Here is a 13,540-nt window from a genome sequence, read left to right as displayed (position 1 = left end):
GACCAGCCTGCTCCCATCAGGGCTGTCTGGGACAGATGGGTGCAGCTCCTTCCACTGTCTAATGTCTTATTTAATGTCCAATTGTTTTCTCCTCATACATTTTTTTGTATATGTTTATGCATTTAGCAGACGCTTTTATCCAAAGCAACTTACAGGTAGGCAGATAGGGTAAGGGGGCCTTGCCGAAGTACCCCTACTGGAGGTAGCAGTACCTCTCATGCAGGGGATTTGAACCCAGGTCACCCACATGAAATGTGGCAATCTTAACACTACACTATCCAGTCCAGTGTTTGAACAGGAAAACATCTGAAAAACCTTTTAAATCATTATGTTGAGAATTCCAAAGTTTGACTCCTGCAGCTGAGATACACATTTGTTTTAAATTGGTTAAATTGGTTGTCCCAGTAGAGGGCCTGTGTAGAAATCCCTCCGTTAGCTCTCCTATAGCCGCAAGTAGCCACATAACAGCACCTATGAACTAACAGAGCTATAGTACACGTTCGTTCATTCATTTTTCTTAAAGTATTGGTGAAATTAAGACAGATAATGTCTTATTTAGAGGCTGCATCATCCATTAACTCCATTATATGGATATACGCTGATTGCGAGTTTTCTAAATAGCTCCCGAAGGACGCCGACTTTCGCCAAACTCTTCTGTGAGTAGATGAAACGTATTTCATGCCAGAAATAAGGTCCAGGTTTTAAAATACAGGAGTTCCCCTTTAAAGCAACTCCTCTCACACCAAAGCTATTTAACTCTGAAAGTTATATTGAATGATCAATAGTGTGAAAAGCTTTCTTCAGCTCAATGAATGGTTCATATGGTAAACTTCTTTTTGTCTGTTGCAGTTGGGATTTCTTCTGTCACCTTCATTATTGCTGCAGCTGTAGACCTATTTGAACCGAACCCATATTGACTCTCATTCAATAAGCTGTTGTTTTCAATAAAACTATCTAGTTTCTGAACAAACTGTGAAAGTATTGATATTGGTCTGCAGCTGTTAAAGCTATGTCTATCTGATGTCTTTAGTTGAAACATGTGATCACCTCATGACACATCAGGAAGTTGATCAGCTTCAGCTGCTGCTGATTTGTTGGCAGACGCCTCAGTTTCTCTTTGGCTCTCAGTTTGCTGGTTCCTGGATTTCCTGGATCTGTTGACATGTCCCAGGTACTTGTTGTGTTTGATCCTCATACATTTAACTTTGTCCTTAGAAAGGATGAGTTCCAAAAAGGGAAACAGGGACTGCTTTTGCATTTGACACAGCCTATATCATGCCAATGTTCATTTGGGGCTGCAGTTTTTGCTTTAGTTTCAGACTTGTTATTAGACTGGAATGTTGAGGAGTTTCTGTGACAGATAGGCTCCAGTCACCCTGAAACCATGATTTAAAGAAAGTGGAAGGATGGAAAGTTTTGGGGACATTTATTCATTCATTCCACTTCAGCATTTCTGTTTCAGGGAAGATTCCAACTTTAATGACATTTTTTTTAATCAGATTTAATGTGAAGTTATCCTGAAGAAAATTAATATGACCACTTACAAAACAATAATGGACTTTCAAATCAGTTTTTCAAAGAGGTAAGTTATGGTTGAAATTTCTTATGGGTTTGATTTAGATTCAGTTTGACGGTCAGTTCACCTCCAGACGGTGCAACTTACCCCCTGACCCGGATCAGCTTAGCCCTAACATGGGGCAAACAGGAAGCCTTTAGCTTATAATTCACTTAAAAAAGCTGATTATGGACTTCTTTCAATTTGATTAGTGTTGATTTTGAGTCAGGTGACAGTGGTGTAGATCCTTTACAAGCACTGATGCCACACTGAGAAATATTCAACTCCCAGTAAAAGTTCTGCATCTAAAACCTCACTCAGGCAAAAGAATCAAAGTGTCATCAGCAACATTTACTAACACTTCCACCAGTAAAAGTATTTATTCTGCAGAGCAGCTCTCAGTGTTTGCTGTTAGATATAAAGTTGCCTGTTTGACAGTTTAAAGTGGCTGCACGTGCACTTTTTCTATCTGGCCTCAGTAAATCTCTGTAATTTATTCATTTGTGTTTGTAAAACATTGTAAACTTTATTTCTGAGCCCACATCAGTGGGTTCTGGTTGTTAACACGTAGATGAGGAGACAGTTCAGTGTGTGAGGATAAAAGCAGAGGAGAACCTGGGACATCTGAGCAGATCTGGGATCAGCACCTTGGATATCAGCAGGGATTCTTAGGAAGGAAGGAAATGGGATGAATCTGCAGACTGCAGGAAGATCTGTTAACAGTCTGCAGACTAATGTGAGACAATAATATTTGTGTGTGTTTGGTATCCAGAAGAATTGAGACAGATGAAGTCACTGTGAGCTGAGCAGTGCTGGAAGATGATATGACAGAGTGACCTAAATGAGGTTTGTGTGTGCGCTCATTTCCAGTCTTTGACAAAGATTGAAAAGTGAATTTATTTGAGTGATTTCCTTCCTGATGTGAAGTATGTCATGAAGCTGTCCGTGTTGAGTGAGCAGCAGCGCCTCCTGCAGGTGTAAAAAGCTTACAGCACCTGGTATTCCCAGGCGGTCTCCCATCCAAGTACTAACCAGGCCCGACCCCGCTTAGCTTCCGAGATCGGACGAGTTCAGGGTGGTATGGCCGTAAGCGAAAGTATTGGTCACAAATCAGCTTTTTACAGATGCTGAAACAACATCTATCACTGTGTTCTGACTTCTAGAATATAATGTAACTGTTTAAAAATGAGCAATTTGTGATGATATCATCTAACTAAGCAGCCTCGGTCTCTCTGTGTGACGCTGAACACAAAACTACACACAGGGAACAGAAGAGGTCGACAGACACTAAGTTATCTGAGAGTCTCACTTTCAGCTGCAGAGAACCAACACGAGAGAGAAGAACATGTGCACGATCAGCATCAGCCCCTCAAGCCAATTAGGTGAAAAACTAAAAGAAACATATGGTTCAAGCAGCTATATACTATATATGTGTTACAGTGACTTTTGCTTACGGCCATACCACCCTGAACACGTCTGATCTAGGAAGCCAAGCAGGGTTGGGCCTGGTTAGTACTTGGATGGGAGACCGCCTGGGAATACCAGGTGCTGTAAGCTTTTTCTCTTCTCTCTACCACCTGCATATATTTTTTTGCAATGTCTGATCACCCTGTGAAGTTAAGCAGGGTCGGGCCTGGTTAGTACTCGGTTAAATCCGGTTGTTCTACTGTACTTCTCTACAAAAACCAAAGAGGAAGCTGCTGTCCCATCAAAATTCAACATCTTCAAGATCAAAAAAGAAGTCCAGTTGCTCTTATGAATATTCTCCATCATTTCAGTTTATTTCTGACATTCAGCTTTTCATAGCACATGATGACTGTGTTGAAAATATGTGCAACAATGTAAACCACCAAGATATTCTGAATAATAATTGTATTTATTTTCACTGAGGCTTGTGAATTGAATTGAATTCCAATTGGCTTGAATTGGACTATATTACTTAAGTGCCTTGAGATGACAATTGTTGTAATCTGGCGCTATATAAATAAAATTGAATTGAATTGAATTGAATTGAATTGTGTAAACCACAGACTGTATTTAGTGTAAACTGTGTTTTCATTCCTGAGCTGATCTCATTCACCTGATGACACTCATTAACTGTCACTGTTGAAAAATCCCTCCAATTATTTATAGTTTAGATAGAAATTGTTAGAAACGGTTGTTTTTAATGTCCCTCATCAGGATGTAGAGTCATTACTGTGGTGAAGGAGTTTGTCCAAGTTTAGGGTTGAGTTAATGTCTGAAATCATGGGGGATGGATGGTAACATCACCGTCCTTTTGTCTTTCAGATCAGTGCAACTTCTTCAGGTCTTTGGTTGCATGGATGTTATTATCATGCAGGAGTCTTGAGGTCAGAGGTCAGTTTGGGATTTGTCTGAAGCCTCAGTTGAAAGAAACAGAGTCATTATCTTCTATCACCATCTGGAGCCTCCACTTTTTGTCTTCTACACCTTTGCCTGTCCCCACACAGGTTACATTTCAGACCTCAACCATCTGAGCTGTGAAACATCTTCTGCTTCAGATGCTCATCACAGATAGAAGTTCTGACAGGATCTCCCACTCCTCCATTATAGATGTACAGAAATCCCTGCAGTGGTTTAGAGTTCAGGGTTTTGGGGGCATCAGATGGACCGTGATGTTGTCAGAGTACAGTCACGTTATTTCAGGTTAATATATTAAAGCCACTTTTTCTCTCACGTTCATCCCTCTGTCCAGATAAAAATGATGCTTTTCTCCGCTTAATAACAGAGCTCATCAGAGGTAAAAGTAATCCTGCCTCCTCAGTTTAAATCCCCTCACTGACCAGGATGTATATAGACTTAGCTGCATAACAGCATGATCATAAAATAAAGCCTTTATCAGCACCTCAGACTGCAGCCTAACATGAAATGTTATCTGAGCCGCACAGAAATCACTGATCTGCTCAGCTGGGTTTTCTCACTTCTGAACAGATGTTTGCTGTGAAGCGTTTTGTTGTTTCCTGCCAACTGAAAAAGGCTGGAAAAGAAGTCATTCTGCTGTTTTATGCTGTTTGTGTTTTCAGTGTGGACAAGAGTGGACAAAACACCACAGGAACTCCATCTTAAGATGCAGCTTTTTTTCTACACAGAGACAAAGAGACAAAGAGGGTTTCTATCAGACTCAGCCTGAAGACACCAGTCAGCATACAGAGCTCGATAGATAGATTATGATCAAACATGTCTGATGCAGTCAGTTTGCAGGTTAGGGGTCAGCTCTGCAGGTTTTTACCTCTTCTGAAGTCCAACAGCCGTATGAGAGCTCATGTTTCATGTCACGCACTTGAATGCATCAGTCTGAAGATTCAGGTGAGCATTTCAGCAGAAGATCATGATTTATGAATTTCAAGCTGCTGCAGAACAGGGCTGATTATATAAATATAAATGAAAAGCATGAAAATACTAAGAAACAGCAACATTTACATTTCCTGTACAGCTGCCTGCTAAAAGTATCGGACAATGTTGATCTGATAGAAACCAATTTTCTTCATGTTGAGCTTTGAGTGGAAGGTTAATGAATTTATCTTTCCCTTCAACAGAGAACAAATAAGAATTCAACAACCCCTTGAACAATCCTGCCTGGACTGAGGTGAAACCAGCACTGTTCCCTTGTTCCCTCCCCAAACTGATCTGAAGGTGGGAGGATGTTTGAAACCATTGTGTGATAGTAGAGGAGCTCTTAAGTGAAGATCAGCTGATCAGCTGCAACAAAAGGAGGTGGGATTAGTTTTGTATCACAGCACAGACGGTGTTTCTGCTCTGAGAGTCACACACTGCTCTGCCAAATGGAGGAAATGGCTCAGAAAAGTGTTAAACTGGACCTGGAAACCTTCTTTTGTTCGATCTGTCTGGATCTACTGAAGGATCCGGTGACTATTCCCTGTGGACACAGCTACTGCATGAACTTTATTAAAGGCTACTGGAATGGAAAGAACAAGAAGGGAATTCACAGATGCCCTCAATGCAGGAAAACTTTAACACCGAGGCCTGTCCTGGAGAAAAGCACCATGTTAGCTGATTTAGTGAAGCAGCTGAAGAAGACTGGACTCCAAGCTGCTCCTGCTGATCTCTGCCATGCTGGACCTGAAGATGTGGCCTGTGATTTCTGCTCTGGAAGAAAACTGAAAGCCATCAAGTCCTGTTTGTTCTGTCTGGCCTCTTACTGTGAGAAACACCTTCAGCCTCATTATGATGTGACTCCATTCAAGAAACACAAGCTGGTGGAGCCCTCCAAGAGCCTCCAGGAGAACATCTGCTGTCGTCATGATGAGGTGATGAAGATGTGCTGCCGTACTGATCAGAAGTCTATCTGTTATCTCTGCCCTGTGGATGATCATAAAGGCCACGACACAGTGTCAGCTGCAGCAGAAAGGACTGAGAGGCAGAGAGAGCTGGAGGGGAGTCGACAACAAATCCAGCAGAGAATCCAGGACAGAGAGAAAGATGTGAAGCTGCTTCAACAGGAGGTGGAGGCCATCAATCAGTCTGCTGATAAAACAGTGGAGGACAGTGAGAACATCTTCACCGAGCTGATCCGTCTCATCCACAAAAGAAGCTCTGATGTGAAGCAGCAGCTCAGATCCCAGCAGCAAACTGAAGTGAGTCGAGTCAAAGAGCTTCAGGAGAAGCTGGAGCAGGAGATCACTGAGCTGAAGAGGAAAGATGCTGAGCTGAAGCAGCTCTCACACACAGACGATCACAACCAGTTTCTACACAACTACCCCTCAGTGTCAGCACTCAGTGAGTCCACACACTCATCCAGCATCAATATCCGTCCTCTGAGGTACTTTGAGGATGTGACAGCAGCTGCGTCAGAGCTCAGAGAGAAACTACAGGACATTCTGAGAGAGAAATGGACAAACAGCTCACTGACAGTCACTGAAGGGGATGTTTTACTGCCAGAATCAGAACCAGAGCCAAAGAGCAGAGCTGCCTTCTTAAAATATCCATGTGACATCACACTGGATCCAAACACAGCAAACACATATCTGTTAGTGTCAGAGCGGAACAGAAAAGTGACAGTAATGAGACAACCTCAGTCTTATTCTGCTCATCCAGACAGATTCACGGAATGGTGTCAGGTCCTGAGCAGAGAGAGTCTGACTGGACGCTGTTACTGGGAGGTGGAGAGGAGAGGGGGAGGAGCTGATGTAGCAGTCGCATACAAGAACATCAGCAGAACAGGGAATGAATGTGGATTTGGACATAATGACAAATCTTGGGCATTAAAATGTTCCCAAAACAGTTTTGAATTTTGGTCCAACAAGATGAAAGCCTCCATCTCAGGTCCTCAGTCCTCCAGAGTAGGAGTGTACCTGGATCACAGAGCAGGTATTCTGTCCTTCTACAGCGTCTCTGAAGCCATGACTCTCCTCCACAGAGTCCAGACCACATTCACTCAGCCGCTCTATGCTGGAGTTAGGATTGGATGGACTGGAGCCACAGCTGAGCTGTGTGAAGTGAAATAAAGGTATTCAGTCAGTTTGTTGCTGAGAGTTCATTGCTGTGATGTCTCTCCGCTGCTGTTCTGTTGTTTATTTGCTGCTTTTTCCTGTTTGTGCAGCCATGGAGGATATCGCTGCTAATGCTGAGTTTTATTCACAGAAAGATTTCTCCACATGAAAATCTAAACTTCTCTGAGCTCTGAATGTTAGTTGAATCCTTGTGTTGATGTGTTTGTATGTTGTTGTTTCTCTTCCACTTCATGGAGCCAAACAGAGAAATCAGCAGACCTTCCTTTATCACAGATTCTTTTCACATCTCATCACTTTGTAAATGTGAAAATAATTCTGCAGTTAAACTTACTTTGATCTGTTTCAGAGATCAAATGTTGTTTCTGCTTTGAAAACTCTCAGTAATGATCCACTTGGTAACCCAGAAACTAAATGTTCTGATTCTGGATGTTTTTCTGGAAATAATAAATTGTGGATTCATCCTGATCATGAATTGTGTTTCTGTGAAAATGGGAGTGAGGCTGTCACACCACCAGCATCCCTCATGGTGGCAACACACGGCTGCAACAAGTAACTGCTTTGTTTCAGAGATATTTGTTGAAACCCATCTGTGGCTGGAAGAGTTGCTTTGGTTCAGGATCATATTCTGGGTTTCACCTGTTTGCTCACAAATGCTTCAAACTTGTTTCTGAACGTGTTCTGAGATGTTGGAAGAAATTCAGAAAACAAAAAAGAACGACATGAAACCTCAAAGTGATTCAAATCAAAGCTAAATGTAACAATATTATATGATGTCAGTCATTACAGGAGATGTAATTTGTTCTCAGAGACAAGAAGTGGACGAAGAATTCTTGGACATAAGTTACAGAATCAGAACCACAGAGATTTTGTTTCAGGTAAAAACTGTAGATTTACTTTTGATTTTACTCAAACTACAAAAAAAAAATCATATGAAAACATATTTGAATGTAAAAAATAGAATAAATGAGGCAGAATGGCACACTTTGGAATAACGTGTTATGGAATGATTAAAGGTGATGTGTGTGATCTTACATCATATTCTATGATCTGATTCTGTTCTTTCTGATGTTTTTTAGTATTAGTCTGAATCTGCTGAAGTTATCAGATGAATGTAGTGGACTAAAAGGTACAACAGAGTCTCTGAATGTGGTGGAGCACAAATAGAAAGTAGCACAAGCTAAAAATACTGAAAACATTGTAATTATGTTCAGTATATTTAGTCACTTTCTGCTGCTGTCAGCGATGGACTTTTCAAAGAAATCTGACTCAGCTCTGATCATTAATGAGAATATGATGAAGAAAGGATGATTTCATCCAAATGAATGAAAAGGTTTTGTGGTGTGGCTGAGAACTGTTTACCTCTCATTGTTCTGTTCCACGTATTGTTTTTGGATCGTCACAGGTACGAGTTTGGGTGGAGCGGGTCAGAGTAAAGTGGAGTTTCCAGCAGACTCCTCAGTTTCAGTCGTGTTTGGAGACCACAGATGGAGAGGTGACTGCGCTGTTTGGTCTGCCACTTATTGATAAAGTTAAAGTTCACAAAAAAAGAAACAATAACAGGAAGAAGTTCCCTGAAAGCAGCATCAGTGTTACAGGTTGTGAGTCCTGTGAACAAACTGACACAGTGTGATATTACAGATGTTTAAATCTCTCTTTTCTCATGTCGTCCAGCAGGTTCACAGCTGAAATCTGAAAACTAACACAAGAGGACGCCTTCATCCTGCTCACAGGGATGTAGAGGAGGTTTAAGCTCCTGCTCTGTTCATTCAGACTGAACTCGGCCAGTGTGCGGTCTCTCTTGACTCGCTAACAGTAAACGTGTCGTTAGCCAGTTAGCTAAGCATGTGTGCAACAGGAATGATTTAAGTTAAATAAAACAACTGAAAGGACGGTGATGTTACCATCCATCCCCCATGATTTCAGACATTAACTCAACCCCATACTTGGACAAACTCCTTCACCACAGTAATGCCTCTACATCCTGATGAGGGACATTAAAAACAAACGTTTCTAACCATTTCTATCTAAACTATAAATAATTGGAGGGATTTTTAAACAGTGAAAGTTAAGGAGTGTCATCAGGTGAATGAGATCAGCTGAGGAATGAAAACACAGTTTACACTAAATACAGTTACACAAGCCTCAGTGAAAATAAATACAATTATTATTCAGAATATCTTGGTGGTTTACATTGTTGCACATATTTTCAATACAGTCATCATGTGCTATGAAAAGCTGAATGTCAGAAATAAACTGAAATGATGGAGAGTATTCATAAGAGCAACTGGACTTCTTTTTTGATCTTGAAGACGTTGAATTTTGATGGGACAGCAGCTTCCTCTTTGGTTTGTGTAGAGAAGTACAGTAGAACAACCGGATTTAACCGAGTACTAACCAGGCCCGACCCTGTTTAACTTCACAGGGTGATCAGACATTGCAACAAAAGACAGGTGGTAGAGAGAAGAGAAAAAGCTTACAGCACCTAGTATTCCCAAGCAGTCTCCCATCCAAGTACTAACCAGGCCCAACCCTGCTTGGCTTCCAAGATCAGACGAGGTCGGGCATATTCAGGGTGGTGTGGCCGTAAGCAACAATGTCTGTGACAAATGTGCATTATATAGGTACTGGAATCATAGAGTACCTCTATGTAACCAGATAATGTTATGGAAGTTTTCAATCGCTTCCTTCCTAATACCTCTGATGAGCAATGAAATAGAGAAACTTACTTTTTCTGCTGGCCGGCTAAGTTTTTATTCTTCGTTGCAAGGAAAAAGATCAGACCACACCATTCAGCAGCAATGGTATGAAAAGATACAGACAAAAGGAACACAAAGGATTTATACCTGAGGAGGTGGGCTTTGTTCTTTAGGTGTGTAACCACACCTCCAGGGGGGGTAGGATGCAGTCTTGATAATAATTAAGAAACAGGAGGTTAAAACAATTATCTTGTCTGAGTGTTAATTAAGAAGTAAATAGTTTAAAACAATTAGCGTGTCTGGGTGATACAAATGGTTATTGTGGATTGGAGAGTCTGTCAGTCCTGAGACATAAAATTTACCATCACAATAATTGCCGAGAAAGGCTGATGCATATTGGGCACATCTTCTTCCCTGTCGTGATTATTCTCTCCAGCGGAAACTGAGACTCTCAGATCACTTCGTGTCTGCCAACAAAGCAGCAGCAGCTGAAGATGACCAACTTCCTCATGTGTCACAGGGTGATCAGACGTTGCAACAAAAGACATGCAGGTGGTAGAGAGAAGAGAAAAAGCTTACAGCACCTGGTATTCCCAAGTGGTCTCCCATCCAAGTACTAACCAGGTCCAACCCTGCTTGGCTTCCGAGATCAGACGAGGTCTGGCATATTCAGGGTGGTGTGGCCATAAGCAACAATATCTGTGAACAATGTGCATTTAATAGGTACTGGAATCATACGGATACTCTAGGTAACCAGATAATTGCCGAGAAAGGCTGATATGTAGTTGGCACATAATCATCCCTGATGTGATTATTACCTGCAGTTGAAACTGAGACTCTCAGATCACTTCGTGTCTGCCAACAAAGCAGCAGAAGCTGAAGATGACCAACTTCCTCATGTGTCACAGGGTGATCAGACGTTGCAACAAAAGACATGCAGGTGGTAGAGAGAAGAGAAAAAGCTTACAGCACCTGGTATTCCCAAGCGGTCTCCCATCCAAGTACTAACTAGGCACAACCCTGCTTGAATTCCGAGATCAGATGAGGTTGGGCATATTCAGGGCGGTGTGGCCGTAAGCAACAATATCTGTCACAAATGTGCATTATATAGGTACTGGAATCATAAAGTTCCTCTATGTAACCAGATAATTGCCGAGAAAGGCTAACTTGTAGTGGGCACATCTTCTTCGCTGACGTGATTATTATCTGCAGTTGAAACTGAGACTCTTCGATCACTTCGTGTCTGCCAACAAAGCAGTAGCAGCTGAAGATGACCAACTTCCTCATGTGTCACAGGGTGATCAGACGTTGCAACAAAAGACATGCAGGTGGTAGAGAGAAGAGAAAAATCTTACAGCACCTGGTATTCCCAAGCAGTCTCCCATCCAAGTACTAACCAGGCCCAACCCTGCTTGGCTTCCTAGATCAGACGAGGTCGGGTATTTTCAGGGTGGTGTGGCCGTAAGCAACAATGTCTGTGACAAATGTGCATTATATAGGTACTGGAATCATACAGTTCCTCTATGTAACCAGATAATTGCCGAGTAAGGCTATCTTGTAGTGGGCACATCTTCTTCGCTGACGTGATTATTATCTGCAGTTGAAACTGAGACTCTTCGATCACTTCGTGTCTGCCAACAAAGCAGTAGCAGCTGAAGATGACCAACTTCCTCATGTGTCACAGGGTGATCAGACGTTGCAACAAAAGACATGCATTTGGTAGAGAGAAGAGAAAAAGCTTACAGCACCTGGTATTCCCAAGCAGTCTCCCATCCAAGCACTTACCAGGCCCAACCCTGCTTGGCTTTCTAGATCAGACGAGGTCGGGTATGTTCAGGGTGGTGTGGCCGTAAGGAACAATATCTGTGAACAATGTGCATTATATAGGTACTGGAATCATACAGTTCGTCTATGTAACCAGATAATTGAAGAGAAAGGCTGATTCGTCGTGGGCACATCTTCTTCCCTGTCGTGATTATTCTCTCCAGCGGAAACTGAGACTCTCAGATCACTTCGTGTCTGCCAACAAAGCAGCAGCAGCTGAAGATGACCAACTTCCTCATGTGTCACAGGGTGATCAGACGTTGCAACAAAAGACATGCAGGTGCTAGAGAGAAGAAAAAAAGCTTACAGCACCTTGTATTCCCAAGTAGTCTCCCATCCAAGTACTAACCAGGCCCAACCCTGCTTGGCTTCCGAGATCAGACGAGGTCAGGCATGTTCAGGGTGGTTTGGCCGAAGCTACAATGTCTGTGACAAATGTGCATTATATAGGTACTGGAATCATACAGTTCCTCTATGTAACCAGATAATTGCCGAGAAAGGCTGATATGTAGTGGGCATATCTTCATCCTTGATGTGATTACTACCTGTAGTTGAAACTGAGACTCTCAGATCAATTTGTGTCTGCCAACCAAGCAGCAGCAGCTGAAGATGACCAATTTCCTCATGTGTCACAGGGTGATCAGACGTTGCAACAAAAGACATGCAGGGGGTAGAGAGAAGAGAAAAAGCCTACAGCACCTGGTATTCCCAAGCAGTCTCCCATCCAAGTACTAACCAGGCCCAACACTGCTTGGCTTCCTAGATCAGATGAGGTTGGGCATGTTCAGGGTGGTGTTGCCGTAAGAAACAAGGTCTGTGACAAATGTGCATTATATCGGTACTGGAATCATACAGTTCCTCTATGTAAGCAGATAATTGCAGAGAAAGGCTAACTTGTAGTGGGCACATCTTCTTCCCTGACGTGATTATTATCTGCAGTTGAAACTGAGAATCTCAGATCACTTCGTGTCTGCCAACAAAGCAGCAGCAGCTGAAGATGACCAACTTCCTCATGTGTCACAGGGTGATCAGACGTTGCAACAAAAGACATGTAGGTGGTCGAGAGAAGAGAAATAGCTTACAGCACCTGGTATTCCCAAGCAGTCTCCCATCCAAGCACTAACCAGGCCCAACCCTGATTGGCTTCCGAGATCAGACGAGGTCGGGCATATTCAGGGTGGTGTGGCTGTAAGCAACAATATCTGTGAACAATGTGCATTATATAGGTACTGGAATAATACGGTTCCTCTATGTAACCAGATAATTGCCGAGAAAGGCTGATGCGTATTGGGCACATCTTCTTCCCTGTCGTGATTATTTTCTCCAGCGGAAACTGAGACTCTCAGATCACTTCGTGTCTGCCAACAAAGCAGCAGCAGCTGAAGATGACCAACTTCCTCATGTGTCACAGGGTGATCAGACGTTGCAACAAAAGACATGCAGGTGGTCGAGAGAAGAGAAAAAGCTTACAGCACCTGGTATTCCCAAGTAGTCTCCCATCCAAGTACTAACCAGGCCCAATCCTGCTTGGCTTCCGAGATCAGACGAGGTCAGGCATGTTCAGGGTGGTGTGGCCGTAAGCGAGAATGCCTGTGACAAATGTGCATTATTTAGGTACTTGAATCATACGGTTACTCTATGTAACCAGATAAATGCTGAGAAAGGCTGATATGTAGTGGGCACATCTTCTTCCCTGTCGTGATTATTATCTGCAGTTGAAACTGAGACTCTCAGATCACTTCGTGTCTGCCAACAAAGCAGCAGCAGCTGAAGATGACCAACTTCCTCATGTGTCACAGGGTGATCAGACGTTGCAACAAAAGACATGCAGGTGGTAGAGAGAAGAGAAAAAGCTTACAGCACCTGGTTTTCCCAAGCGGTCTCCCATCCAAGTACTAACCAGGCCCAACCCTGCTTGGCTTCCGAGATCAGACGAGGTCGGGCATATTCAGGGTGGTGTGGCCGTAAGCAAC

At 42.7% G+C, this 13,540-nt stretch overlaps 2 protein-coding genes, 2 non-coding genes and 10 pseudogenes across 4 annotated transcripts in view; 3 read left to right on the top strand and 11 right to left on the bottom strand.

Annotated features, from left to right (window-relative positions):
- Positions 1–13,540, top strand: part of LOC140291454 (uncharacterized) — a 392,957-nt gene that overhangs the window by 72,390 nt on the left and 307,027 nt on the right. The gene's annotated exons all lie outside the window — the stretch shown is intronic.
- LOC140298534 (5S ribosomal RNA) lies at positions 2,539–2,647 on the bottom strand (annotated as a pseudogene).
- Positions 3,004–3,112, top strand: LOC140289000 (5S ribosomal RNA; annotated as a pseudogene).
- Positions 5,368–7,041, top strand: LOC140292124 (tripartite motif-containing protein 16-like). The gene has a single exon (XM_072379465.1). The coding sequence runs from the start codon at positions 5,368–5,370 to the stop codon at positions 7,039–7,041; it is 1,674 nt and encodes a 557-aa protein (XP_072235566.1).
- On the bottom strand, positions 9,518–9,636 carry LOC140299288 (5S ribosomal RNA; annotated as a pseudogene).
- Positions 10,316–10,434, bottom strand: LOC140298333 (5S ribosomal RNA). Its single transcript, XR_011913991.1, has one exon. It is a non-coding gene; the product is annotated as a 5S ribosomal RNA (ribosomal RNA).
- Positions 10,704–10,822, bottom strand: LOC140317402 (5S ribosomal RNA; annotated as a pseudogene).
- LOC140299823 (5S ribosomal RNA) lies at positions 11,092–11,210 on the bottom strand (annotated as a pseudogene).
- On the bottom strand, positions 11,480–11,598 carry LOC140291538 (5S ribosomal RNA; annotated as a pseudogene).
- LOC140292775 (5S ribosomal RNA) lies at positions 11,868–11,985 on the bottom strand (annotated as a pseudogene).
- Positions 12,255–12,373, bottom strand: LOC140290902 (5S ribosomal RNA; annotated as a pseudogene).
- LOC140300409 (5S ribosomal RNA) lies at positions 12,643–12,761 on the bottom strand (annotated as a pseudogene).
- LOC140299412 (5S ribosomal RNA) lies at positions 13,031–13,149 on the bottom strand (annotated as a pseudogene).
- On the bottom strand, positions 13,419–13,537 carry LOC140298724 (5S ribosomal RNA). The gene has a single exon (XR_011914344.1). It is a non-coding gene; the product is annotated as a 5S ribosomal RNA (ribosomal RNA).

The sequence above is a fragment of the Leuresthes tenuis genome, unplaced genomic scaffold, assembly GCF_036924035.1.
Source record: "Leuresthes tenuis unplaced genomic scaffold, fLeuTen1.0.hap1 SCAF_1, whole genome shotgun sequence".
Taxonomy (NCBI): Eukaryota; Metazoa; Chordata; class Actinopteri; order Atheriniformes; family Atherinopsidae; genus Leuresthes; species Leuresthes tenuis.
The sequence above is the reverse complement of the archived record's forward strand: the minus strand, read 5'-3'. Positions and strand labels throughout refer to the sequence as shown.

What these genes read in the sequence shown, in the direction of transcription:
- LOC140292124 (XM_072379465.1), top strand. Translation starts at nt 5,368, where the DNA reads ATGGCTCAGAAAAGTGTTAAACTGGACCTGGAAACCTTCTTTTGTTCG.